Here is a 24286-nt window from a genome sequence, read left to right as displayed (position 1 = left end):
CCGCTGATTGGTCTGCAAATCACTTAGTGGCCAATCACTTGTTCGTTTTATATTTGTTAGCCAATAGAATACTTAGAGAAATGAGTATATAATACGCTGTGAGAGGGGAGGTAATTGGCTCTTTAGCGAGCTCTTGCGTAGGACAATGTTGTGACAATTAGAGCTAAGTGCCGGATGAGTTAGGAATTCCACGAGCACTAGCAAGCACTTGCCTCTTTTTGTCTGCCACGCAATGCTCTAGGCAGGGCGGTAGATTTTCCCATGTCGACTCACTGTTCATGTACAGTGACAATATGTCTTGTTTGAAGTTACTGCGTTAGTATGTCAAGTAGCTATGTTCTAATCTTAAATTGTTTGATTTTTATTTATGCACTGGTGTAAAAAAAATGTACAAATTGTGATGCAAAAATATATGAGCATTGTCATTATATATAGATTCAAAACTATTGTTTTTATACCTGTAATGTTCATGTTATCAAATTAGAAATTCAAGACCAAATCATAGTTATGTTGAAAAGAAAGATTCATGAAGCTTTCTTAGTAGTTTGTTATAATAATTACTATACAATTAACTTGTGATCGCGTGTTTGTTTTACACTAATATACTACATGTTTGTTTTACTCTAATATCAAGTATTAGATGTTAAAAAGATGACAATTTATAATTTATTTAGCCTTGTTGAGAATTTAAAAAGTGAATTAATTTTGATCTTCAAAGCTTCTTTGAGTATAATTTTGATGGCATGAATATTGATAATTACGCACAAGAAGAAAGGGACAAAAGATATGGTTGCGTCATTTCTTTGCAGTATGTATATATTTGTTTTGTATAGAAATTGTCGAGCCTGTCTAGTCAGAATATTTCACAATGGATAGATGTGGCGCTATTTTACTACCCTGTTTATGCTCTATCTTCTCTGACCACCTGAGTTCAACTACATCCTTCGCGCTGACTCTCATGATGACTCTCATGATGACTCTCATGATGACTCTCATGATGCGCAGCTATAACAATTAATACAATAATAACAATTTTCTACTTGAATAAAAGTTACAAATTTGCAAAATTTATATAAAAAAACATTTCGATTCGTAAGGGCTGTACTCGTGAAGGATAAAGCTGAGCATAGTCAAAGTCTGAGTAAAAGCCCCAGCCACTCAGGTTCATGCTGGATTGCTGGTCCTATTTTCAGGACATCATTAATAATGCAAAACAAAGTTTACAGTCTGGCATTTTTTACTGAATGTGAGTATTCGGTGTTTAAAATGCATAAAAACTTCTTTTACAAATAGCACTGCAAGCATTTTATGTAAAAACTAATGTTTTGAAATCTTATATTATGAAACATAATTAATGGTATATATTGCATTTGCAACAAAAGTAATGTGTTTGATATGAGAAAGGAGCTGAGTCTATTTTTAGCAGTTTAAATTGAATAATTTATCGTTAGGCTCATCATTCTTGGCATTGAAAGGTACTAGTATCTCTTGTATTTGCAAGGCAGCAAGTTGCTATATAACGTCAAAATATCGTTATTTTCAATTGTATTTTTCTGCCGTTTTTTAATGTCAACTTTGATTTTTTTTACATCTGTCGAGGCATAGAGTTAGGAAAGATAGATCGTTATGCAATTTCAGGATGTACCATTAGTTTTTGGCTCAAGAGGTTTAATTGTTATGTTTATTTTGTAGCTTTAATTTGTCTGGTTTCACCCAATCCGTATTATTAGTGCAGAATTGCATGTGAGAGTTTCATAAATTTCCCGGTGTGGTTGAATTACTGGAAAGGAATCATCATTCTATATGGATGTATGACTGTATGTATGTCTGTTTGCTGTACGTATACTGTATGGCTGTATGTTGTATGGCTGTATGTTGTATGGCTGTATGTTGTATGGCTGTATGTATGTCTGTATGTTTGTATTTTGTGTTTGCATGCTGTATGTCTGATTTGTAATTGCTGTAGTCTATTTTATGCGTCTAAAGTTCTGTGCAACCTATTAAAATAATAGGCCAGAAAACATAACCACAATGATTAATTTGGCCTTGTTAGCAAATGCTCTGGAGCTACTGGCTGACTCTAGCTTCAATAAAGCACTCAGTTTTCTTTACCCTCGCCTCGCTTGTCAGCGGTCCCTGGCAGCGCGCTCTATTAGCACACTGGTTTTACTGCACGGCTTTGATGAGTGATAATTGCCTTGTTTATATTAGCAATTACCTCCCAGTAAATATTTGGCTTTTTAACATGAAAAATGTAACTAAATATTAGTCAATTGTCGGGCAGTATCTAAACGGTATGTCAGGCAGAATTCAACACGGTAGAAATGTTTGTTTGTTCCTTACAATTAAAGCATAATTACTATTGCCAGGAGTTGTGGGAAAATGTATCTGATTGATAAGTCATAGTTTGAGCCAGTCTTGCTTAGAGCAATATTCCCAGCGATTTATCAGCCTTTGTTAGCCAATCTCATCCAATCTCATTATTGATCACCTCTCACGCAGTTTTAGTAATATTTACTTTCAATTATTTGAAAAGAATCTCCACTCTGGCTTCTCGGATTGTTTGGTAGATGCACTTTTATGGCTTGTTTGAGATTACTGTCAGCGAGTCTACAAGGCAAGGTGAATGCCAGCTGCAGCAGTCGGTCAACATTTGATTCCATCTTTTGTCTCTGCCTTTGTCTTGCTTAACATTGCGTCAGTTATCGGTTGTGTGATTACATGGAAAGGAGTACTTGCGGTGCTAGTGTTCTCCTCAATGGAAGGCACTGATCCATTGCCAATCAACATTCTGATATTTAAAGGTTGTTGTTATAATTGGAGCATCACATGGATATAGTTTGAAAAATGAACTTGACAAGACCCTTGGAGTTCACAATTATCTGTTTTAGAGCATATACTATACGGTTATGAGCTTTGTATCATCAGCATATTGAACGCAATGAAAACGCATTTTCATCTACGTAAATTTTGTGTGTGATAAGATTAGTTTTGCTCTCAGGAGATAACTAACAAATGACTAATGGATTTTTATTGGTGGAAGATTTCTAGCTGCTTTAACAATCTTTTACCTAATATCTGTTCTTTTAGTAGCAATATTTTAGTATTTTAAACACTATATATAATACACTACATGTCAAACCATTTATTTGATTTTAGTGTCTAACTGTTGCCCTTCTTATTTTTGTTTTGTGATTGTTGTATGTTTTATGGCATAATTTAAAAACATTTTTGTTTGAAATGAAATTATTGACAATAAAGTAATTTGTATATATACGTATAGAAATATATAACTAACTAATGTATATTCTAACCACAGAGTGTAATATTTCAATATCTATTTTGACCAGGTGATGAAATACATAGAACTGCACGGTCGGTGGAACATGCAGGAGATGAGGGCAGCATTTACGAGACGCTACCTTCTTGAACGGAGGGCTATAGAGATATTTCTCATCAACAGAAGTAAGTCTATCAGCGAGTTGTCAGTGTTTTGTGTTGTTTGCTTTACTTTGCAGGAGTTGCCCTAATTTCCAGTTCCTCGTGATTCATCCAACAGTGTAATAGTTATTCCAAACAGTAATTTCTTTGACTTCTCTAGCTAATAATTAATTTATTTAGAGTTTTATTTTTGCAGCGTCCATCTTCTTTTCTCTGCCTGACTTTGACACTGTGAAAAAGGTGATCGGAATTCTGCCAGTCATTGGTGTAGGAGGCAAGTATGGAATGAAGCCCGCTCGTAAGCATTCCCTCGCCACTCCTCGCCAGATATTCAAGCAATCAAATATGACACAACGGTGGCAGCGGAGGGAAATCTCAAACTTTGACTATATTATGTTTCTCAACACCATGGCTGGTAAGCTTTGGCAACTATAACCTGAATGTGTTATGTAGAGAAACCCTTAGAAAATGGCTGGGTCGGTAGAGGTTAAAAGGTTCTGATTAGATAAATATACTGTAGGTTGAGGAGGATAGAGTCCACCCCATCTACAGTATAACTCTCAGTTGTAGAGTATTACACGCGGCTGGTAGTATCTTCTACCCTAGGACACTTATGTATTCGCGGCATCTAACTTTCGCGTTTTCGCCGTGTCATCCTCTCGCGAAAGTTTCATGTGCGAAACTAAACTATCATAACAAACGAGCGAAAAAGCGAAACTAAATAGCTTTGTTCATTGATACTGTATAATTGAATTTTATAACGACATTTATTTTAACGTTTTTAACGACCACTATAGCATCGTTAAAATATAAACCGACAAAATAATTTGACTGTCAAAATTTATTACGTTATTATTTTGCAATTATTTAGGATTATTTTCCCATTAGGAATGATTTATAATGATAGGAATTTGATGTCAATGCACATGCATTAGTTAGCGTTATCGTTTGCTGGGGACGTCAATCAATGCAGTGAGCACCGTGTGTTGAAAGAAAATAAGACACATGCACTGACACTCGCAGTTCTACACAAGCAGCATGGCTCTGGAAAGGTTTGGATTCACCACTGACACCTCTTCAATAACTTGTAATTTTTTTAGATTTGTTTTGTTTTAAGTGATGTGACTGACGAGACGTTTTTAAATTAAAATAGGCAAAACATGACCGCAGTTAATATGCTCAGAAAAAAAAACATCTTTTCCTTTTGAGCGTTTTAACAAAGATCAATTTTGCGGATTTTATTTTAAGTTCATTCGGAGGCTTTTACGCTTTCGATGGGACCCGGCCAAGCGGGTGATTGATAAAACTGAATCTTTTGCAAACCTTTATAAAAGTCGTTAACAAAAAATGTTTTGCCTCTGATGATGATAATAATGATGCCTAAGAACTACTAGAAGTTGATGTTTGTCTCTATGGCTTGAAATGAAGTGACATTCTACAGCGATAAAAACCGCGTCCATGGCCGTTGGGCAAATAACTTTTCGAATAAAGGATGTTGAGGTCGAGTTATCTGAAGGAATTTATCATTGCGTTGGAACTGACCAAACAAATCCGTTTGAGTTGACCTTGTTTGAGATGAAATGTTACATTTTATCTGAGGGCGAGTTTTTCGAGTTGGACTGTACTTACCGTAAAAAATTCCCAAAAAGTTAGGGCGGCTCAGCCGGCCAGCTGCCCCAGTGAAAACTGGCCTGTTGATAGTCCAAGAAACAAATGGCAGCAAGCGATCAAATTGCATTATCGACCTTGCCCACATCATTCTACCTGCGGTTCACAATTACAAACTAGTCGCAAATTGAATTTTTTTATCGGTGAACCGAACCTGAGGAATATAATTATGTTTGTTCCACTGCATTTATTTTCACATAACTATATTTTCGCACTCATCAGAGCTGCGAAATTAAGTTGCTTCGAAATTTTACTCTGTGAGCTACTCACGAAACTAAATACTAGCGAAATATAAGTGTCCAAGGGTATTCTGACTCTCCGCTGTTATGCGTATCTCTATCAGTATTATGATCAGATGGGAATAAAATAGTTGCTGTTTTGTTGTCAATAATGGTAACCAATAGCGGTACTTTACTAGCCTGTTTGATAACTAGCGTGGTGAGGAAGTAAATATGGATGCTGTTTTAAATGTTAACAAATTTACAAGCTGTTTCAATACTTCTAAAATCATACGCTTTTAATTAGATTTCTGTTTATCAATGAAAAACTACGGTAGGACAATTCCTTTTCGTGTTATATTGCACAACATTAAATATTGAAAGCACAGAACATTAAATATACTGAGAATATTTATAAAAGGCCACAGGCTCTTACATATTTTATTAGACTTGCGCGATGTTTCGGTTTGATCCGGTGGTTGCGGTTAGTTTCTATTGAATCGAGTCGAATCTTTTATTTTCTGACATCGGACAAAACCGAAAACACCGGTTAACTGGTGGGAGTTTGAAGTGCGATATTTTGGTGCGGTTTCGGTTTCCATATCATAAAAACTGTGCCTGCGCGCTTGGACAGTTACACAGAATCTTCCATGGAAACGGACATTATTTTCTCTTGAAAGGTTTTTTAATCTTTGCTTTACACACACGTAGATATTAACCATTATCGAAAGCTGTTTATTCCTCCCGTTGCAATAAACGCATTTATGCGTTTTCTAAGGTCCACTGCCATAGACGCATTATTGCGACTTTCCCAGCAATTACGTAGTAACCAGATTTTATTATTCGCTGACAACATAACCCACGGTCTTTTAAACTTCTATGAAATTGACAGTGTTGTCCGAAAATCTCTATAAAATTAGCCTAAAACAACGAAGCAATTTTAAACTTTCTAATCTAAAACCGAACATTTTTGCGTAAGTTAGTTAATACCACGCGCCAGTCAGAAAACAGGTAATTATTTATGTTGATGACATAGCCATCGCAGATTTTCGTGATTATACAGATAATTAAAGTAGCAGCACTGTTTCTGCTAGTGGTGAAAGTAATAGTTTTGTAAGAGTAAGGAACATTGGGGAGAATCGTTTTAGCTTCGCATCGATCGTAGCTTCACATAAATTTATCATCGCACAAAGTATAGATCCATTGAATTTTTGCATAGCAATGTTGGTTAAAATTTTATCAAAATAAAATATGTAACAAAAATGTTCTAGATAGAAATTGAAAAAAATACTGAATACATATCATGAAGCAATATCGGCAATTTTCGGTAAAATGGCTGGCACTGGGCATATACCTGAATTTGTACATGATTGGCAGTGAAAGTGTTAAATTTCATTACCAAAATCTGAAGTTAATGTTCATGAAATGAGGATGTTCAGGTTGCCTCGGTGTCAGGTTAACCGCAAGCAATTGTGACATCGTTTGACACCGTGATGAGTCCTCATGTGTGTCGGTTATAAACGGTGTTCGATTGAAGTTGAGGTCGATAACCGAATTGGCATGGGGAGACAAATCGTGCAGGTCTATATTTTTTAGTTTCATCAGTACAGCAGTCCCCAAGTTACGATGTTAAACCGTTTTTTGCCTTACTATTTGGAATACGATTTTTTTGTCACCGGCAGTCAGTGTGGTGAATACATCGGAATAACGAAGATGCCGATATGCAATTTGCCGAAATCCCTCTCTCAACGCCCGAAAGATATACGATGCTCGCTCTCTCTCTCAGTTCAGCATTATTCGTTATCAGTTAAAGTGAAAAGGAAACCGGAAGCAGGTAATAAAAATTAAGACGATGGCGAAATTAAAGCTTAGTTTAGTAAAATACATACTAAAACTTAGCTTCAAGGTACAAACACACTAGGCGATATTTAGTGCGATATCGCGCTGCGTGGCACTAATCTGCGCTAGAACTCGTTCAGCAAGCTCGCGCAGAGCGATATTGCAAGACATTTTCTATCACAACTTTATCGCGCGCGAGATGCATTTCGATTGGTTGGTTTTCCCCAGAATACATTTCTATAGCTGATAATTGTTTCATATCATTGTTCACCAACGTGCAGCAACAAAACTTTTCTATTTTGTTATGATGGAAACATCATCAAAATTAACACTGAAATTTTCATAGATTTAATAAGAGCGCACACAGTCCTGTATGACATAACACACAAAAATTATATTAAAACAGTTGAAAACCAACACTTGGAGTCAATCGTTGCGCAGGTTGACCATCTTGAGAATAATAAATATTTATTATATTAAAAATAAAAAAACTACTATAAAGTAAGCTATATGTAAAAATTGTAAAATATTACTATTAAAAATACAATAATTGTTTTTTTTCTTATGTCTTGTAGTGTACAATCTGTGAAAGTGAAATAGGCCTAATAATAACGCGCTTCTCCTTACTGAACCATATATTAAAATTAATACTGTAACTGATATTTCGATATATATATATATAAACTATGAAACTTTGTTGAGGCCATTTGGTAGAATGCTAAACATTGTTCTTGTTTAATTTAGCCCACGCCAATTATTTAATTGTTTGATATTTTATGTAATATTTAAAATGAACGGAGGAGTTTGGTTTTGTACTGATGGCACGTACTTACAGGCAGAAGCTACAATGACCTGAACCAGTATCCCGTGTTTCCTTGGATACTCAGTAACTTCACCTCTCAATCGATTGACCTCAGTGAACCTAGTAACTACAGAGACCTCTCCAAGGTACCAACCCCTTCTCTATACATACCTAAACATTTATAACAGGCTAGATCTCTCTCATCTATTTTTTTTCACTGTATAAGAAATTATTGCACTTACCTTGCGTTAGAATAAACATCATCCATATTTGATGCTGCCGACAGAATGAGCAAAAACGTCCCAGTCACCTGCTGGTGCCGGCTCCTCTTCACATTAGATCTGACTGTTGTAAGTGGTATAGGCGGCGCAGTGAATGCAGCGCTGCCATTACGGTAGCAGACAAGGCAGTTGGTGGGAGACGAGGCCAGTTCCAGTCTCACCACGCACTTTCATCTCCCTCGACCTTGCTTTCTCCTCTCGTAATACCTATCACAGCTGTCTTAATTAGTGCTTATCTGCCATTCAGATTTTGCCATTTGCATGGATATTTAGCGAAAGTTAGCCTTAGGTCTTCTACCTGATGTCATTTATTATCATGTTGATGTTCAACTATTAGCTTTGAGCTGGCACAGCATCTTTTTAAACCTCCAGTGAATAATCTATCTTATGTAACATTTTATCTTAAGATAAAATGTTTCGTAACTCGCGCAAAATATTTGTAGATTTTACCAGAAGGCATCAGTATTTTTCCATCATTTGCGGTTGTTTTTTATGTTTGAGGTGATCGGATCGCCAGGATGTTTCGAGATTCAAATCGATAAAACTTGATCGCAGCTAAAATGCTCAGAAGAAAAATACATGCAAAAAGACATCACTAGTTGTTATCGTTGCTATAGTTGATATCAGCTATTGTGTTCAAGTTGCAGGGTTATGCCTTTCTATTCTGTGGGTCTCTTCGCAACTAAAGACGCCATAATCGCACTTTCACTTGCTCTGAGCGTTTTTGCCGCTATGAAGTTCTATCGAGTTTAATCGTGAAATATCCTGGCAGTCAGATCACTTAAAAAATAATCAACAATTATAGAAAAATGCAGAAACTTTCTGATAAAATCTACAGCAATTTGTGCAAGTTTATCTTTTAATAGCAAATAATAGCAGTCTAGTATAATGGCATATATTCAATAAATACTGTGAAAGTCTAGTATAATGGCATATATTCAATAAATACTGTGAAAGTCTAGTATAATGGCATATATTCAATAAATACTGTGAAAGTCTAGTATAATGGCATATATTCAATAAATACTGTGAAAGTCTAGTATAATGGCATATATTCAATAAATACTGTGAAAGTCTAGTATAATGGCATATATTCAATAAATACTGTGAAAGTCTAGTATAATGGCATATATTCAATAAATACTGTGAAAGTCTAGTATAATGGCATATATTCAATAAATACTGTGAAAGTCTAGTATAATGGCATATATTCAATAAATACTGTGAAAGTCTAGTATAATGGCATATATTCAATAAATACTGTGAAAGTCTAGTATAATGGCATATATTCAATAAATACTGTGAAAGTCTAGTATAATGGCATATATTCAATAAATACTGTGAAAGTCTAGTATAATGGCATATATTCAATAAATACTGTGAAAGTCTAGTATAATGGCATATATTCAATAAATACTGTGAAAGTCTAGTATAATCTTTTAATGGCATATATTCAATAAATACTGTGAAAGTCTAGTATAATCTTTTAATGGCATATATTCAATAAATACTGTGGAAGTGTAGTTTAATGGCCGTGATCGAGACTTGGTCCTTTAAATTCTGGGGTTTCTATGTTTAAATAAGATGTTAAAATGTGTGTAGACCAATCGGAATTATCCTGACAAATGACCACAAGAGCAGACGGATTAACAGCAGATCTTACTGTCTTGTTGTCATGCACAATACTAGGTGAACTAGTTGCTGGTCGCACTTGAGGAAAATATGGCAATATCTTAAGCGTGCTATAGATTTTTATCAGTATAAACATGCAGGAAAAGGTTTCAGCTTATCAAGGAGAGATGGTACCAATAACTAGTATTAGTTTATCAGTATAAACATGCAGGAAAAGGTTTCAGCTTATCAAGGAGAGATGGTACCAATAACTAGCATTAGTTTATCAGTTTAACAAAAAACTTGTTTGTTTGAATGCTGAGCGTGCGGGGAGGCAATTGGAATGAGGAATTGGAATGCAGTAGCGGATGAAACTAATTGCATATGACAGAGCTAAATAAAACTTGCTACTTGATGCCACCGAGTCACTCAGTTCTATTTATCTATATTCAATAAGCACGCATATCCTTTAAATCTCTGAGCAAGGCTTTCGTGTGCTTCTAACATAAAAACACTGATCCAACCACAGAATTTATGTCTTGCATCTCTGAGGCAGCTGCCTGAGATAGATCATTGTTAGCCAAATTGACATTGGCATCTTTATTCCTTATCGCTAATCACAAAGTATTCTTATCATGGGTCTCGTCTGTCTCCCTCTCATAGAAAATGTTCGGTATGTCTGCGCTTGTCATACCTTCAATTTTGTGCTTGCAGCCCATCGGGGCTCTCAACCCTGAGAGAAGGAAGTTTTTCCAAGAGAGATACCATAGCTGGGATCATGAGAAGATAACTCCATTCCATTATGGCACTCACTACTCGACGTCAGCTTTCACTCTTAACTGGCTCATAAGAGTGGTCAGTTTTCTCTCTTAGATTTTTCATTCTCAATTCTTTTCGAGGTTCGATCTTTCGAAAAGAGTTTGTCAGATGACATTTATTCTTGAAAGAATACTCTTTGACAAATGGAAGCGGGAACCTTTAAAAAGCGATATCCAGTATATATTAAAGATTAAATTCGGTGTAAAAAAAATTAATATGTTATTTTGATTTAAACAAAAATGTTAAAAACCTAATACAAATAAAGAGCAACATGGAAGTGTTGCTAAAATTGTCAATCAACAATTGATAAATCAGTATATGCATAATTAACTCTTTTGCTACCAAATTATGTTATTTACCAGGACATAATTACATATTCGGTATAAAATAATACATATGTTTGACAGGGGATAAATTGTCATAACTTTTGAACCACTTTTGGTCTATAAAAAGTATTGTAATACCAAATTAATCATGATAAAATTTTAGATCAACTGTTGTCTTGAAAAATACATTTACAGAATAAGAATAGGCACTTTTTTTGCCATTTTCAAAAAGACCGTGTGCATAACCGAGTCAGATGATTTATGAATGTTATTACAATTTACGGCATTATTATTACTGATAAAATATAAATAATAACTCTCCGTAGTACTATAATTGTTCAATAAAATCATCCCAAGTCCTTTGATTTAAAATTAGTAGAATTTTGATGCTGTAATGCGTCTAGCACAACTTTTCATCGCTAACAGTAAATTGCAATAAAAAAAAAAGTTTTTGCAAAGTGAAGCTACACTTAGGATGTGCCACATGTTTATTGGCTCAACCCATGCAGATAATTGTTTCCTTTTGTTTAAGTACAGATATGATAAGCTAATTGGGTGATATAATGGTCGAAGCTCTATACTGTAAATTGGAGTACCCGGGTTCAATCTCCATGTGAGACAATTTTATTCCTAACGCTTTTAGCGTGGCTTCAGACAGACATACACTACTTTTATTATAGTGCTAGTTGAATGCCTGGCTGGGTAATAAAAAAGTCTTTGGACGTAAAGTTTATTTTTATTCAACATAGACAACATTTACCATGCTAGCTTTTGAACTTCATATCATGAGAAAAGTGTTTGTTTCTGCAGTTCAAACGAATTATGAGAAAAAATAAAACAACTGCAAAGATTTTCAAACTTTTTTAAACAACTGTGGTTTTTAAATTTCATATTATGAAAGAAGTGTTTTGTTGAAATGAATTAGGAAGAAAAATAAAACTGTATATGTGTTTAAATGTAAATGTGAAATAATTAGCAAGTAATAACTAACTTAAATCTGTTTTGCTACGATTACAATAAAAGATGATTTGATAATGATACAATTAATACGAACTGAGAAAACAAAATAGAAATCCTGAATATGTTGAATTAATAATAACAATGAGTCCATAGAAGTGTATGAGTGTGTATAAAAAAAGGTTACTGTTCCACCAGAAGCTATTCATCAAAACTTTGAATACGACGATACTGGTACTTCTCGATATTAGTACAAATGTAAAAATGAGATATCGTAGTGTCTTTGTCTGACCGAACGGAGAGAGAATGTAGAGGCTCTTTATACGGAGATAATACAACTGTCCGCGTGAAAAGAATTGACCTCGAATATAGCAATGGAACCTTACGAGAAACAGAAAATAAAAGTTCAAGAAGACACAAAAAAACTTTCATAGAGGTAATTCATAGAGGTAATAGAGGTAATAGAATTCGTTTAGAACCGGAATAGAATTCGGAATAGAACCTCGTTTCATAGAGGTAATAGAATTCATAGAGTTTCAAATAATATGTCATTTAGCTTGTGCATACGCTATACAGTATATGATAATGTCTTTGATCAATACGCCTTGTATAGCTCAGCGGTAGAGCGTGTGCATTTTTAAATTTGCGGTTGCAATCTCAACGAGTTTAAATCCATCAGAATGCGGGATTTTAATTCCAAGATTTTAATAGCTATAGCTGGACAAACACACACAGAAACACAGACAAGCTTTGAGAAAAATAGATGTACATACAGATAAGAATGCTTTTTCCAAACACTCAAGTTATAAAATTAAGTTATAAGTTAATTATTTATATTAGATCTTAATTTATAAGTTATAAATTAGGATCTAATATAGTCAGGAACATTAAATAAATGAACTATTCATCCATCAGTGTCTTACATAGTTGTAAGTAATAAATGAACTATTCATCCATCAGTGTCTTACATAGTTGTAAGTAATAAATGAACTATTCATCCATCAGTGTCTTACATAGTTGTAAGTAATAAATAAAGTGTTTAAATTACTATTGTGGAAGCTACATGGGTCACTGATGAAAACTTTGAAAAACGTTTGAAAGAGTTTATTACAATGATGCCCACTAATAGTAGTTTTTAGCCAGGTTTACTAAAATTAATCATAACACCTTTATAAACACCTGGACTACAATTGAGTTTTTGTTGCAATTATTATCACCAAGTTTTAGATTATTAAAAAAACACAAGTTTCCGCTAACTTTTACAAAATTCAAACAGTTTAATTGCAGTGGTAGCTGCTAAAGTTTCCTGAGTTTTTTGTCTCTATCATATTCTTATAATAATTATAATAATAATCAATGATGTCCAAACTGTATGATAGATTCATGAATCAAAGTTTCTATATTCCTATTTTATAGAACTGATGAGCAGAACATTTTTAGCAAATATAATTAAAAAAGATAAAAGACATACCAAACTATCTAAACCTACCTTGATTGATGTTTAAGGCCAGTTCAAGAAAACACTTCATTATCATACTCATTGACAGTAAAAATAGTAGAACAGCCATGTTAAGCAACCATGTTTTTCCTTACCTCAAATACTTACCGATTGTGTTCAAACTGTTTTAAAATAACTTGATCAATCGTTGTATTGCAATGCTATTAAGCTCACACCCATATTGTAACACACAATCTAGTTATTAAACAGATCAGTTTAATGGATATCTGAATGTTCAATGAAGCCAATCGGCTTCAGCGAAAAAAGAACATATTTCTCTTTGCTACTGTTTGCATTTTTTGTAGCCTACTAGGTTATTTTTATTGCGGTTGTTTTAAGTTTAATAAAGCTACCTAAAATACATGTTTAACGTGTGGCTTAAGATGAGTTCATTCATCTACATACATGTCATATACGTAGGTGCAGGAGGTCTTAAGATTAGTCTTGAACATTCTGGTAATGCTGCTTGTAAAACATCGAGTGTCTTTAAATTGATATGTTTTGAAGGAGTCAGTTTTATTCCTTCTTTTCCAGGAGCCTTTCTCTACGCTCTTTCTTAACTTCCAAGGAGATAAGTTTGATCATGCAAATAGGACGTTTTCATCAATGGGAAGGGCTTGGCAAAACTGTCAAACAGACACTGCAGATGTTAAGGTATACTTTCAGGAGTTGTTTTATCATGGAAACGAAAACTTTATTGTTCCATGTTTTTTCGCGTAATGATTATCTGCAAAGATAGTCTAATATAATGATTACTTGCAAAGATAGTCCGATATAATAATTACCTGCAAAGATAGTCTGATAAAAATGATTACCTACAAAGATAGTCTGATATAATATTTACCTGCAAAGATAGTCTGATATAATGATTACCTGCAAAGATAGTCTGTTATAATAATTAGCTACAAAGATAGTCTGATATAATGATTACTTGCAAAGATAGTCTGATATAATGACTACCTGCAAAGATAGTCTGTTATAATAATTAGCTACAAAGATAGTCTGATATAATAATTAGCTACAAAGATAGTCTGATATAATGATTACCTGCAAAGATAGTCTGTTATAATAATTAGCTACAAAGATAGTCTGATATAATGATTACTTGCAAAGATAGTCTGATATAATGATTACCTGCAAAGATAGTCTGTTATAATAATTAGCTACAAAGATAGTCCGATAAAAATGATTACCTACAAAGATAGTCTGATATAATATTTACCTGCAAAGATAGTCTGATATAATGATTACCTGCAAAGATAGTCTGTTATAATAATTAGCTACAAAGATAGTCTGATATAATGATTACCTGCAAAGATAGTCTGATATAATAATTAGCTACAAAGATAGTCTGATATAATGATTACTTGCAAAGATAGTCTGATATAATGATTACCCGCAAAGATAGTCCGATATAATAATTACCTGCAAAGATAGTCTGATAAAAATGATTACCTACAAAGATAGTCTGATATAATATTTACCTGCAAAGATAGTCTGATATAATGATTACCTGCAAAGATAGTCTGTTATAATAATTAGCTACAAAGATAGTCTGATATAATGATTACCTGCAAAGATAGTCTGTTATAATAATTAGCTACAAAGATAGTCTGATATAATGATTACTTGCAAAGATAGTCTGATATAATGATTACCTGCAAAGATAGTCTGATATAATAATTACCTGCAAAGATTTTCTGATATAATGATTACCTGCAAAGATAGTCCGATATAATAATTACCTGCAAAGATAGTCTGATATAATGATTACCTGCAAAGATAGTCTGATATAATAATTAGCTACAAAGATAGTCTGATATAATGATTACTTGCAAAGATAGTCTGATATAATGATTACTTGCAAAGATAGTCTGATATAATGATTACCTACAAAGATAGTCTGATATAATAATTAGCTACAAAGATAGTCTGATATAATAATTAGCTACAAAGATAGTCTGATATAATAATTACCTGCAAAGATAGTCTGATATAATGATTACCTACAAAGGTAGTCTGTTATAATAATTAGCTACAAAGATAGTCTGATATAATAATTAGCTACAAAGATAGTCTGATATAATAATTACCTACAAAGATAGTCTGATATAATAATTACCTGCAAAGATAGTCTGATATAATGATTACCTACAAAGATAGTCTGATATAATAATTAGCTACAAAGATAGTCTGATATAATAATTAGCTACAAAGATAGTCTGATATAATAATTACCTGCAAAGATAGTCTGATATAATGATTACCTACAAAGGTAGTCTGTTATAATAATTAGCTACAAAGGTAGTCTGATATAATGATTAGCTACATAAGATTGCCTGGTGCTTTGGTACTTTTTTATTGTTAAATTACTGTTTATTCGTTTCAACAGGAGCTCATTCCTGAGCATTACACTCTCCCAGAGATGTTCTTGAATGACAACAAGCTCAAGTTCGGCAGCAGAGATGATGGAGTTGTCGTCGATGATGTCATCTTACCTCCGTGGGCCAAGTCTCCTGAGGAGTTTGTACGCATATCAAGGGAAGCGCTTGAGTCTGAGATTGTTTCTGGCCAGATTCATGAATGGATAGATCTTATCTTTGGATATAAGCAGCAAGGTAAAATATGTTGGAGTCGTTTGCTCTTTGTGTTGATGAATCACAACTTACAGTATTAAATGTGGCATAAAATGGGTGCTTGTGTCTATTACATACACATGTGGCTTAACTAAGTACTATCAAGTTGAATACAGTGCCCCCTAGCCATACGATTTTAATCCATTCCAGTGTTGGCATCATATAGCGAAGATGTCATATAGAGTAGTGCTGGGCACGAGTAATTTTTGACCAACGAGTTTTTTCGGGTATATGGTTTGTTGATACGGGTTCTATGTCTAAAATTTCCAAACATCAGACATACTTTAAAGTTTACAATGCAATTATAATTGTATTCCATTTATTTATTGTTTTTTACTATTTTTTAAAGACCGATATTCGTGCTCGCAGCCTCAACTCTTAGAAGTTTGAACCCCAACTGTCAGTTGTCAGGCGTGGCGTAGGTTGTATCAGAATCTCTATCGGCCAGAATTTCGGCATTAACATGGCTTTGTTTACAAAAGCTGTTTCTAAGTAACAGCGTAAATCAATCAAACTAATTTTTGCACAAGATATTAGACCAGAAATTTTATTTCCATTTGTAACAGTTTTCAAATATCTTTACATACTTCCTTCATTTTAATAACAAACTTTATTTCGACGATATCGCGAAAAAATTGACACGAGTCATTTGGTGGTAGATCATGAATGATTGTGATGCAAATAAAGAACTTTATAATACTAACTACAATTTTCCAGTATATTTTGACTCATAAAATAATGATGAACATGTGCTCAATGGAAATGATGCTATTGTAAATGTTTTTACGAGTTTTTTAAAATCGTACAAAATTTTATAGTTTTAGCCCGTGTTTATGATTATACAGATGTTTATATAAATGTTCATGCATAGGCCTATACAGATGTTTATATAGATGCTTATATAAATGTTTATATAAATGTTTATACATTTTGAACTTTATTATTTTATTAACCAGGTTGGTTGCATGCTGCTCTAACCTCAAACACGAATAATACTCGAGCAAGTTCAAGGACATGAGTAGCTTAACTCCTATGTCTAAAGTAATGGTATTTACAGGTCCTGAGGCTCTGAAGGCCACAAACATCTTCTACTATCTCACATATGAGGGAAGCATTGACCTATCCGCCATCAAGGATCCAATAATGAAGGAGGCTCTTGAAGCCCAAATCAGGTCATTTGGGCAAACACCCTCACAACTCCTCACTGAGCCACACCCGATGAGAGGATCTCAGATGGGCCTTGTGAGTGTTTCTTCTGCCAATAGACTAATAAAATATGTTGCCATTGCTTCTCCAACCAATAGGATATGTTGTCATGGCATCTCTAACCAATAGACCAATAGAATAAGTTGTCATTGCTTCTTTAACCAATAGACCAATAGGATAAGTTGTCATTGATTCTCAAACCAATAGACCAATAGGATAAGTTGTCATTGCTTCTCTAACCAATAGACCAATAGAATAAGTTGTCATGGCATCTCTAACCAATAGACCAATAGAATAAGTTGTCATTGCTTCTTTAACCAATAGACCAATAGGATAAGTTGTCATTGCTTCTCCAACCAATAGACCAATAGAATAAGTTGTCATTGCTTCTTTAACCAATAGACCAATAAAATTTGTTGTCATTGCTTCTCTAACCAATAGACCAATAGAATATGTTGTCATTGCTTCTCTAACCAATAGACCAATAGAATATGTTGTCATTGCTTCTCTAACCAATAGACCAATAGGATATGTTGTCATTGCTTATCTAACCAATCGACCAACAGCATATGTTGTCATTACATGACAGGTGTCACCATTCTCTCAACGCTGCATAAATGTTGTAGCCACCAAATTTATTGGTAGGTTTATCTTCTCTGCTCTTTTGATCTCTGATCATTGAATAAATATTTTAAGTTATTCGCTACTCGCTTCAGCCATTTTTAATTTACTTCAATCTCAGTTTGAGCAGAGCTTATTTCACGATTTGCTAGAAATTTGAATACCAGGCTGCTAACCCTTGATTCCATTGGCTAGCCATCATTTTATATTGTGCATATATTAGGGCCGGTTGCTATTTGATGATGTTTGAGGGATATAAGTACCTGCATCAGACATCTGCACATCTGATTAATAACGTTTGTTGTGTCCCTCATTGCAGACACCGAAAATGTTCAAGCCTGTACAAACAGAGGCATGCATGACCCTCAAGTTCTGGTCCAACTCGCCTGTTGTACACTTATCAGTAACGACGTATACTGTCAAGGCTTTACCCAGTGTCATCACTATTCTGCATAACAAGCACTTTGCAGTGAATCCCTGGAACAACAATCCGCTTCCCAGTGAGTTTGTAATCAGTTTATCTACGAAATCGAAAACGTTCTTTCAGCTAAAGAGATTCGCTGATTCAAAATGCACCAGCCAATCCTCATAGTGATCCGATCAAATGATTTTTATTAAAAACTAACACGATTCAGATACTGCTCCAGATCTTGTGTTACATAAATGAATGCTTCTTGTATTACAAAAAAATAAATGTGCTTATTTATTGGTAGTTATTTATCAGTGAAAGAAAGAAATATGTTCAAATACTGTAAATGTACTAACAAGTTTAGACCAAATCAGTCAGTGTTTCTTATAGCTCATCAAAAATTATTCTAACGCATCCTGACATGTTTTTTGCTTAGCTGTCATTGATCTCATTGCTCAGGGTGCTCAGGGTGCTTTGCCACAGACATAGCAAATGCTTTTATAAACAGATATTTATATTAGACATCCTTTATACCAAGCATACAATTTAATGTTTCACTTTAATTGACTAGAATGAATAAAAACGAATTTTAGATTCGGTGATGCCGCTTTATCTAGTCTGTGTTCACTTTCTGCGTTGGGCCTTTTTTCATTACTACTAAACAATATTAATACAGCTAATTTAACTCTTTCATTACCGAATTGATTTCTAGCTCTGACCAAATTTTTTTTCTATTCACACAAATGTTGACATAGCGTCACTAATTTTGTGATAACTTGAGAAAGAATGAAGATAGCCATTTAATTTTAAAAAACAGGTTGTTGAGAAGAAGATGCTTTATTAGGAAATAGATAAAAATTTTAAATTAATTTCATTGAAAAACAACAAAAATTTTACAAACTTTACCAACAATATTTTGCCACCAAATTCGATAGTCATATGTTGACTGTCACTATAATATTTGGTTACTATTACAGTTTTCACATGAAATACTTGCACTAGAAGAGTCAAAATCACTCGATATAAAGTTACTTGAGTCCCAATGGATAAGAATGTTAGAAGCTTTTACAGCTGTAAACGGTCGCGGTATTCTTTTTTGTCCTTGCTTTTTCCGCGGTGAACTTTATGTGTGATAATCAGTGAGCCACTAGTGAGAGGCCTTCTGATTGGTCTATATTGTTAGCAACAAGCTTGTTTTCATGGAGACCAGATCTTATTAATTAATCACGGCCGAGTAATTATAAATAAACTAATGCATCGTCTAAAAGCCGATGTATCGGCTTCCGGTCACAAAAAGAAGATAACCTGAGCCGATATATCGGTTGGCGTAGTGAAAGAGATAATAGACATTACAATAATATAATAAACCAAACCACAAACAAGCCAGTTGCACTCACCAGATGCTGTAAGTTCTGGCCACTTGTTTAAACAAACTAATCTGGCAACCAAATAAACTGGTGAATACTTATCAAATTTGCTGGTTTTTAAAGCATTGTATGAAAGCATAGCCTGAGGCTTTATAGTGTGAAATCAGAAGAGCTGCACACATGAGGTTTACTGAAGGAAAAGAGGAAGGACGCTTTGTATGACCTGATGTAAAACCTTTATTTGAGCAGCATCTTTATTTGAACGCCACCTCTAATAGATTGCCACTATATGGACGGGTTGAAAATGACAGCGTCACCCTTTAATTGAACGCCACCTCTATTTGACCGCCACTACGACATCTTTTGATCTTTACAAACCCATAATAGAAAGTGATCAGAAGAAAATTATCCACAAAATAATTCTAATATTCACTCGATTACATCAATAAAAAATAATTCTCAATATATTGCTGGATTGGTTGCCATGGTTTTAGCGTCAGCGTACCTAAGAAGATCGATCGTAACAATCATCAGAACTACACTTTAATCTGGAATCACTAATGCCTAAATCCGATCCTTTGTCTTCAGATTCGTTCATAAGGGAGTTTGCAACCTCATCTGAAAACTTTAAAACGTTTTGATGATCGACGAGAATACTCTTTAGGAACAGCATGTAACATAAAAGCGATCATTGTTACAGCATATCGAAGCCTGTTTTCTAACTCCAAAGTGTTTCAATTTTTTTCAAACTTTGAAAGCAGCACAATGGAAATAAGTAATAACTGTATTCATTTAATATGTTATACTCATAGTATGTCCTTGTTTAACTCGGTCTCATACTTCTACGTTTATGGAAGGCCGTTTAGCAAAGAGGCTGACTCTTACGGCATTAATGTCGCCGTACCTGAGGGAAAATGCAAAATATAGGTGACATTAGCATTGGTGACATTAGCATTGCTTTGCCTGTAAAAGGGTTAAATTCATCTTCCGAAAGTTCTGACCAGCTAGTCAAACAATAAAGCACAAGCCTCTATTTGAACGTCACTTCTAATAAAATGCCACTATAGGAGAAGGGTTGAAAAGTAGAGATTCAATTAGGGTTTTCTTCCCCCTTATCACAGTGCAAACCAAGCTCCGAGTATAGCAGGATATATATCTGATCATACAAATATATAACAGAATCTCTTTTATTTTATACTTCCAGCAGAATAGCAGGTCATAGTATTGATTGTATCTTCAAAGCTAAATCTAGGCCAAGGTGTTGATAGGTTCTGGCCTCTGTATTTCAGTTCCCACTCAGTCTAATTCGACACCTGAAAGGCCTGCCGCCAGCACATCGTCACCAACCTCTGAGCAGCTGATGGCTTCACTGCCACTCGCCCTTGACCCGATTCTCGCCAACCCGCAAGTTACGAGCCAATCGAAACGCCACCTCGGAGACAACTTTGATGAGAGGGTGAAGCTGACAAATAGCAACTTTACTGCAACTGTTGATAATACCTCTATATTCGCCTGTGGATTCTGGGACAACAGCTTCAGGGTGTATGACAGCAGTACTGGTAAGTGCCAATTCTTTATCATCAACCAGTTTCCACATTTCCTCCCGTGACATATACAGCAGATCAGGGCATGGATGCCAGCTGTTTGCTAAAGACCAGCTTGTGGTGTCATAAAATCATGCTAGATTATAGAACTAGCATTATTAAGTGTTAACATGTTAAGTGTTGATCATGTTAAGTGTTAACATGTTAAGTGTTAACATGTTAAGTGTTAACATGTTAAGTGTTAATCATGTTAAAAATGAACTTTCGCAAAGTTTTATATAATTTTATCAGAAAGTATCTGTATTTTTCTAACATTTGCTATTGTTATGAATGCTTGAGGTGATCTGTCTCCCAGGATGTTTCATAATTAAATTCGACAAAACTTGATCGCGGTTAAAATGCTCAGAGTAAGCAAATGTGTGATTATAATGCCTATAGTTGCAAAGAGACAGAATAAAGACGTATAACTCTGCAACTTGAATGCAATGTATTTGTGCAACAGAATGTCATGTCCACATTCTCACAGCCTATCTTTTCTAAAATAACACAAATGATGAGAAACCTTCTGGAAAGCACCCTCAGCAAGCCTCACTCACATTGATCTCACTCTAGTAATGAATGAAGATAAAATTCAATGAAGTAATTGCATGAGCAAATGGGCTTTGAACATTCGTATCGTTGCATCGGGGTTTGCTGAGGCCCCTCTGAGCTTATTCTCTACAGTTCCCTTCATAATAACACAAAGTTATATACTTGTAGGTCGCATCAAGCAGGTCGTTTATGGGCACTTTGACATGGTAACATGCATATGCAGGTCTGAAGTGAATAGCCTGCTCGACTGTTTTCTTGTGACCGGCTCCAAAGACTGCACATGCATGATATGGCAGTGGCTCGGCAGCGAAAAGCAGCGTGTTTACAGCGAACAGCTGAGTGAGTCTTCTGAAGATGTCTCAATTTTATTGTTCTCTGCCTGTCTTTAGGGGATACCTAAAGGTCTGATACCAAGAGCATCATATCTCTGTAGAAGTTATACATGTGTTGTTGACCATCTAAAGTAAAAAGCCAGATTTTCATACAATGCCTTCCTTCCTATTAGTAGAATCATATTACATCAAGTCTCTGCATATGCTAGCTCTAGAAATTCTCATTAATTTCATACAAGCCTTCCTTCCTATTAGTGGAATCATATTACATCAAGTCTCTGCATATGCTAGCTCTAGAAATTCTCATTAATTTCATACAATGCCTTCCTTCCTATTAGTAGAATCATATTACATCAAGTCTCTGCATATGCTAGCTCTAGAAAATCTCATTAATTTCATACAAGCCTTCCTTCCTATTAGTGGAATCATATTACATCAAGTCTTTGCATATGCTAGCTCTAGAAATTCTCATTAATTTCATACAATGCCTTCCTTCCTATTAGTGGAATCATATTACATCAAGTCTCTGCATATGCTAGCTCTAGAAATTCTCATTAATTTCATACAATGCCTTCCTTCCTATTAGTAGAATCATATTGCATCAAGTCTCTGCATATGCTAGCTCTAGAAATTCTCATTAATTTCATACAATGCCTTCCTTCCTATTAGTGGAATCATATTACATCAAGTCTCTGCATATGCTAGCTCTAGAAATTCTCATTAATTTCATACAATGCCTTCCTTCCTATTAGTAGAATCATATTACATCAAGTCTCTGCATATGCTAGCTCTAGAAAATCTCATTAATTTCATACAAGCCTTCCTTCCTATTAGTGGAATCATATTACATCAAGTCTCTGCATATGCTAGCTCTAGAAATTCTCATTAATTTCATACAATGCCTTCCTTCCTATTAGTAGAATCATATTACATCAAGTCTCTGCATATGCTAGCTCTAGAAATTCTCATTAATTTCATACAATGCCTTCCTTCCTATTAGTAGAATCATATTACATCAAGTCTCTGCATATGCTAGCTCTAGAAAATCTCATTAATTTCATACAAGCCTTCCTTCCTATTAGTGGAATCATATTACATCAAGTCTCTGCATATGCTAGCTCTAGAAATTCTCATTAATTTCATACAATGCCTTCCTTCCTATTAGTAGAATCATATTGCATCAAGTCTTTGCATATGCTAGCTCTAGAAATTCTCATTAATTTCATACAATGCCTTCCTTCCTATTAGTGGAATCATATTACATCAAGTCTCTGCATATGCTAGCTCTAGAAATTCTCATTAATTTCATACAATGCCTTCCTTCCTATTAGTAGAATCATATTGCATCAAGTCTTTGCATATGCTAGCTCTAGAAATTCTCATTAATTTCCAATATGTAATTATATTTTAACAGCATTTTAGAGTAGCGCGTACCAGACTAGAGTAATCGTAATAATTTTGTCATTCCCAAAATATGAGCTAAAACATTGACAGTTACTCAGTTGTGTTGAAGCTGCATATTTTGAAAATTGTAGGAATTTCTTGAGATGCTTATTTTAAAAACAGTTGTCTCATAGTTTGGGGGTTGTTGTCATTGTTCATAATTTTTTTTAAAGCAAATTTTTAAAACTTTCAAGTTGTCTACAGAAGGAATGTACTAGATGTGCTTCCTTATTAGTCCAACGTTAAGACAGAACACGAAGGCTAGTAAAGACTCAACGCCGATACAGGTTCCTGTAGAACTTTGTTAGCACGGCTTTGTTAGCACGATTTTGTTAGTCGACTTTGTAATCACAAATAGTCAATGCGAATGAACAATTGCTACGCCATAATCAGGCTCCATGGCACAGATGTCTGTTACCCTTCTAACAACCCGTTTGTACAGCGTAGAGAGCTCGTCACTTACAGTGCTTTTATTGATGATTTCTAGACGTATCCATAAATTAACCTCCAAGTACAATTGACACAGTAATTACCAATTAAAAGATGAAAACATCTCCACACCCGCTGTAAATGACATATCTATGTCTATGGCTAGCTTCTTGTCTCTACCGCCATTGTCTCTTTTTTCATATATGCAACTCTTCACATGGCTATATTATAATGTTGTTATACATGTA

At 34.6% G+C, this 24286-nt stretch overlaps 1 protein-coding gene across 1 annotated transcript in view; it reads left to right on the top strand.

Moving 5' to 3' along the window:
• LOC137406527 (lipopolysaccharide-responsive and beige-like anchor protein) overlaps window positions 1–24286 on the top strand; it is a 102537-nt gene that overhangs the window by 71911 nt on the left and 6340 nt on the right. Inside the window, exons 37-47 of the mRNA XM_068093116.1 lie at window positions 3351–3465; window positions 3638–3856; window positions 8002–8114; window positions 10575–10715; window positions 13995–14114; window positions 15853–16078; window positions 17154–17338; window positions 17929–17943; window positions 18243–18423; window positions 20989–21258; window positions 22003–22173. Of these exons, the coding sequence (XP_067949217.1) occupies window positions 3351–3465; window positions 3638–3856; window positions 8002–8114; window positions 10575–10715; window positions 13995–14114; window positions 15853–16078; window positions 17154–17338; window positions 17929–17943; window positions 18243–18423; window positions 20989–21258; window positions 22003–22173 (1756 nt within the window). The remainder of the gene's footprint in view (window positions 1–3350; window positions 3466–3637; window positions 3857–8001; window positions 8115–10574; window positions 10716–13994; window positions 14115–15852; window positions 16079–17153; window positions 17339–17928; window positions 17944–18242; window positions 18424–20988; window positions 21259–22002; window positions 22174–24286) is intronic.

The sequence above is a fragment of the Watersipora subatra genome, chromosome 10, assembly GCF_963576615.1.
Source record: "Watersipora subatra chromosome 10, tzWatSuba1.1, whole genome shotgun sequence".
NCBI classification, from domain to species: domain Eukaryota; kingdom Metazoa; phylum Bryozoa; class Gymnolaemata; order Cheilostomatida; family Watersiporidae; genus Watersipora; species Watersipora subatra.
Note: the sequence above shows the minus strand (reverse complement) of the source record. Positions and strands in the feature narration are given on the sequence as shown.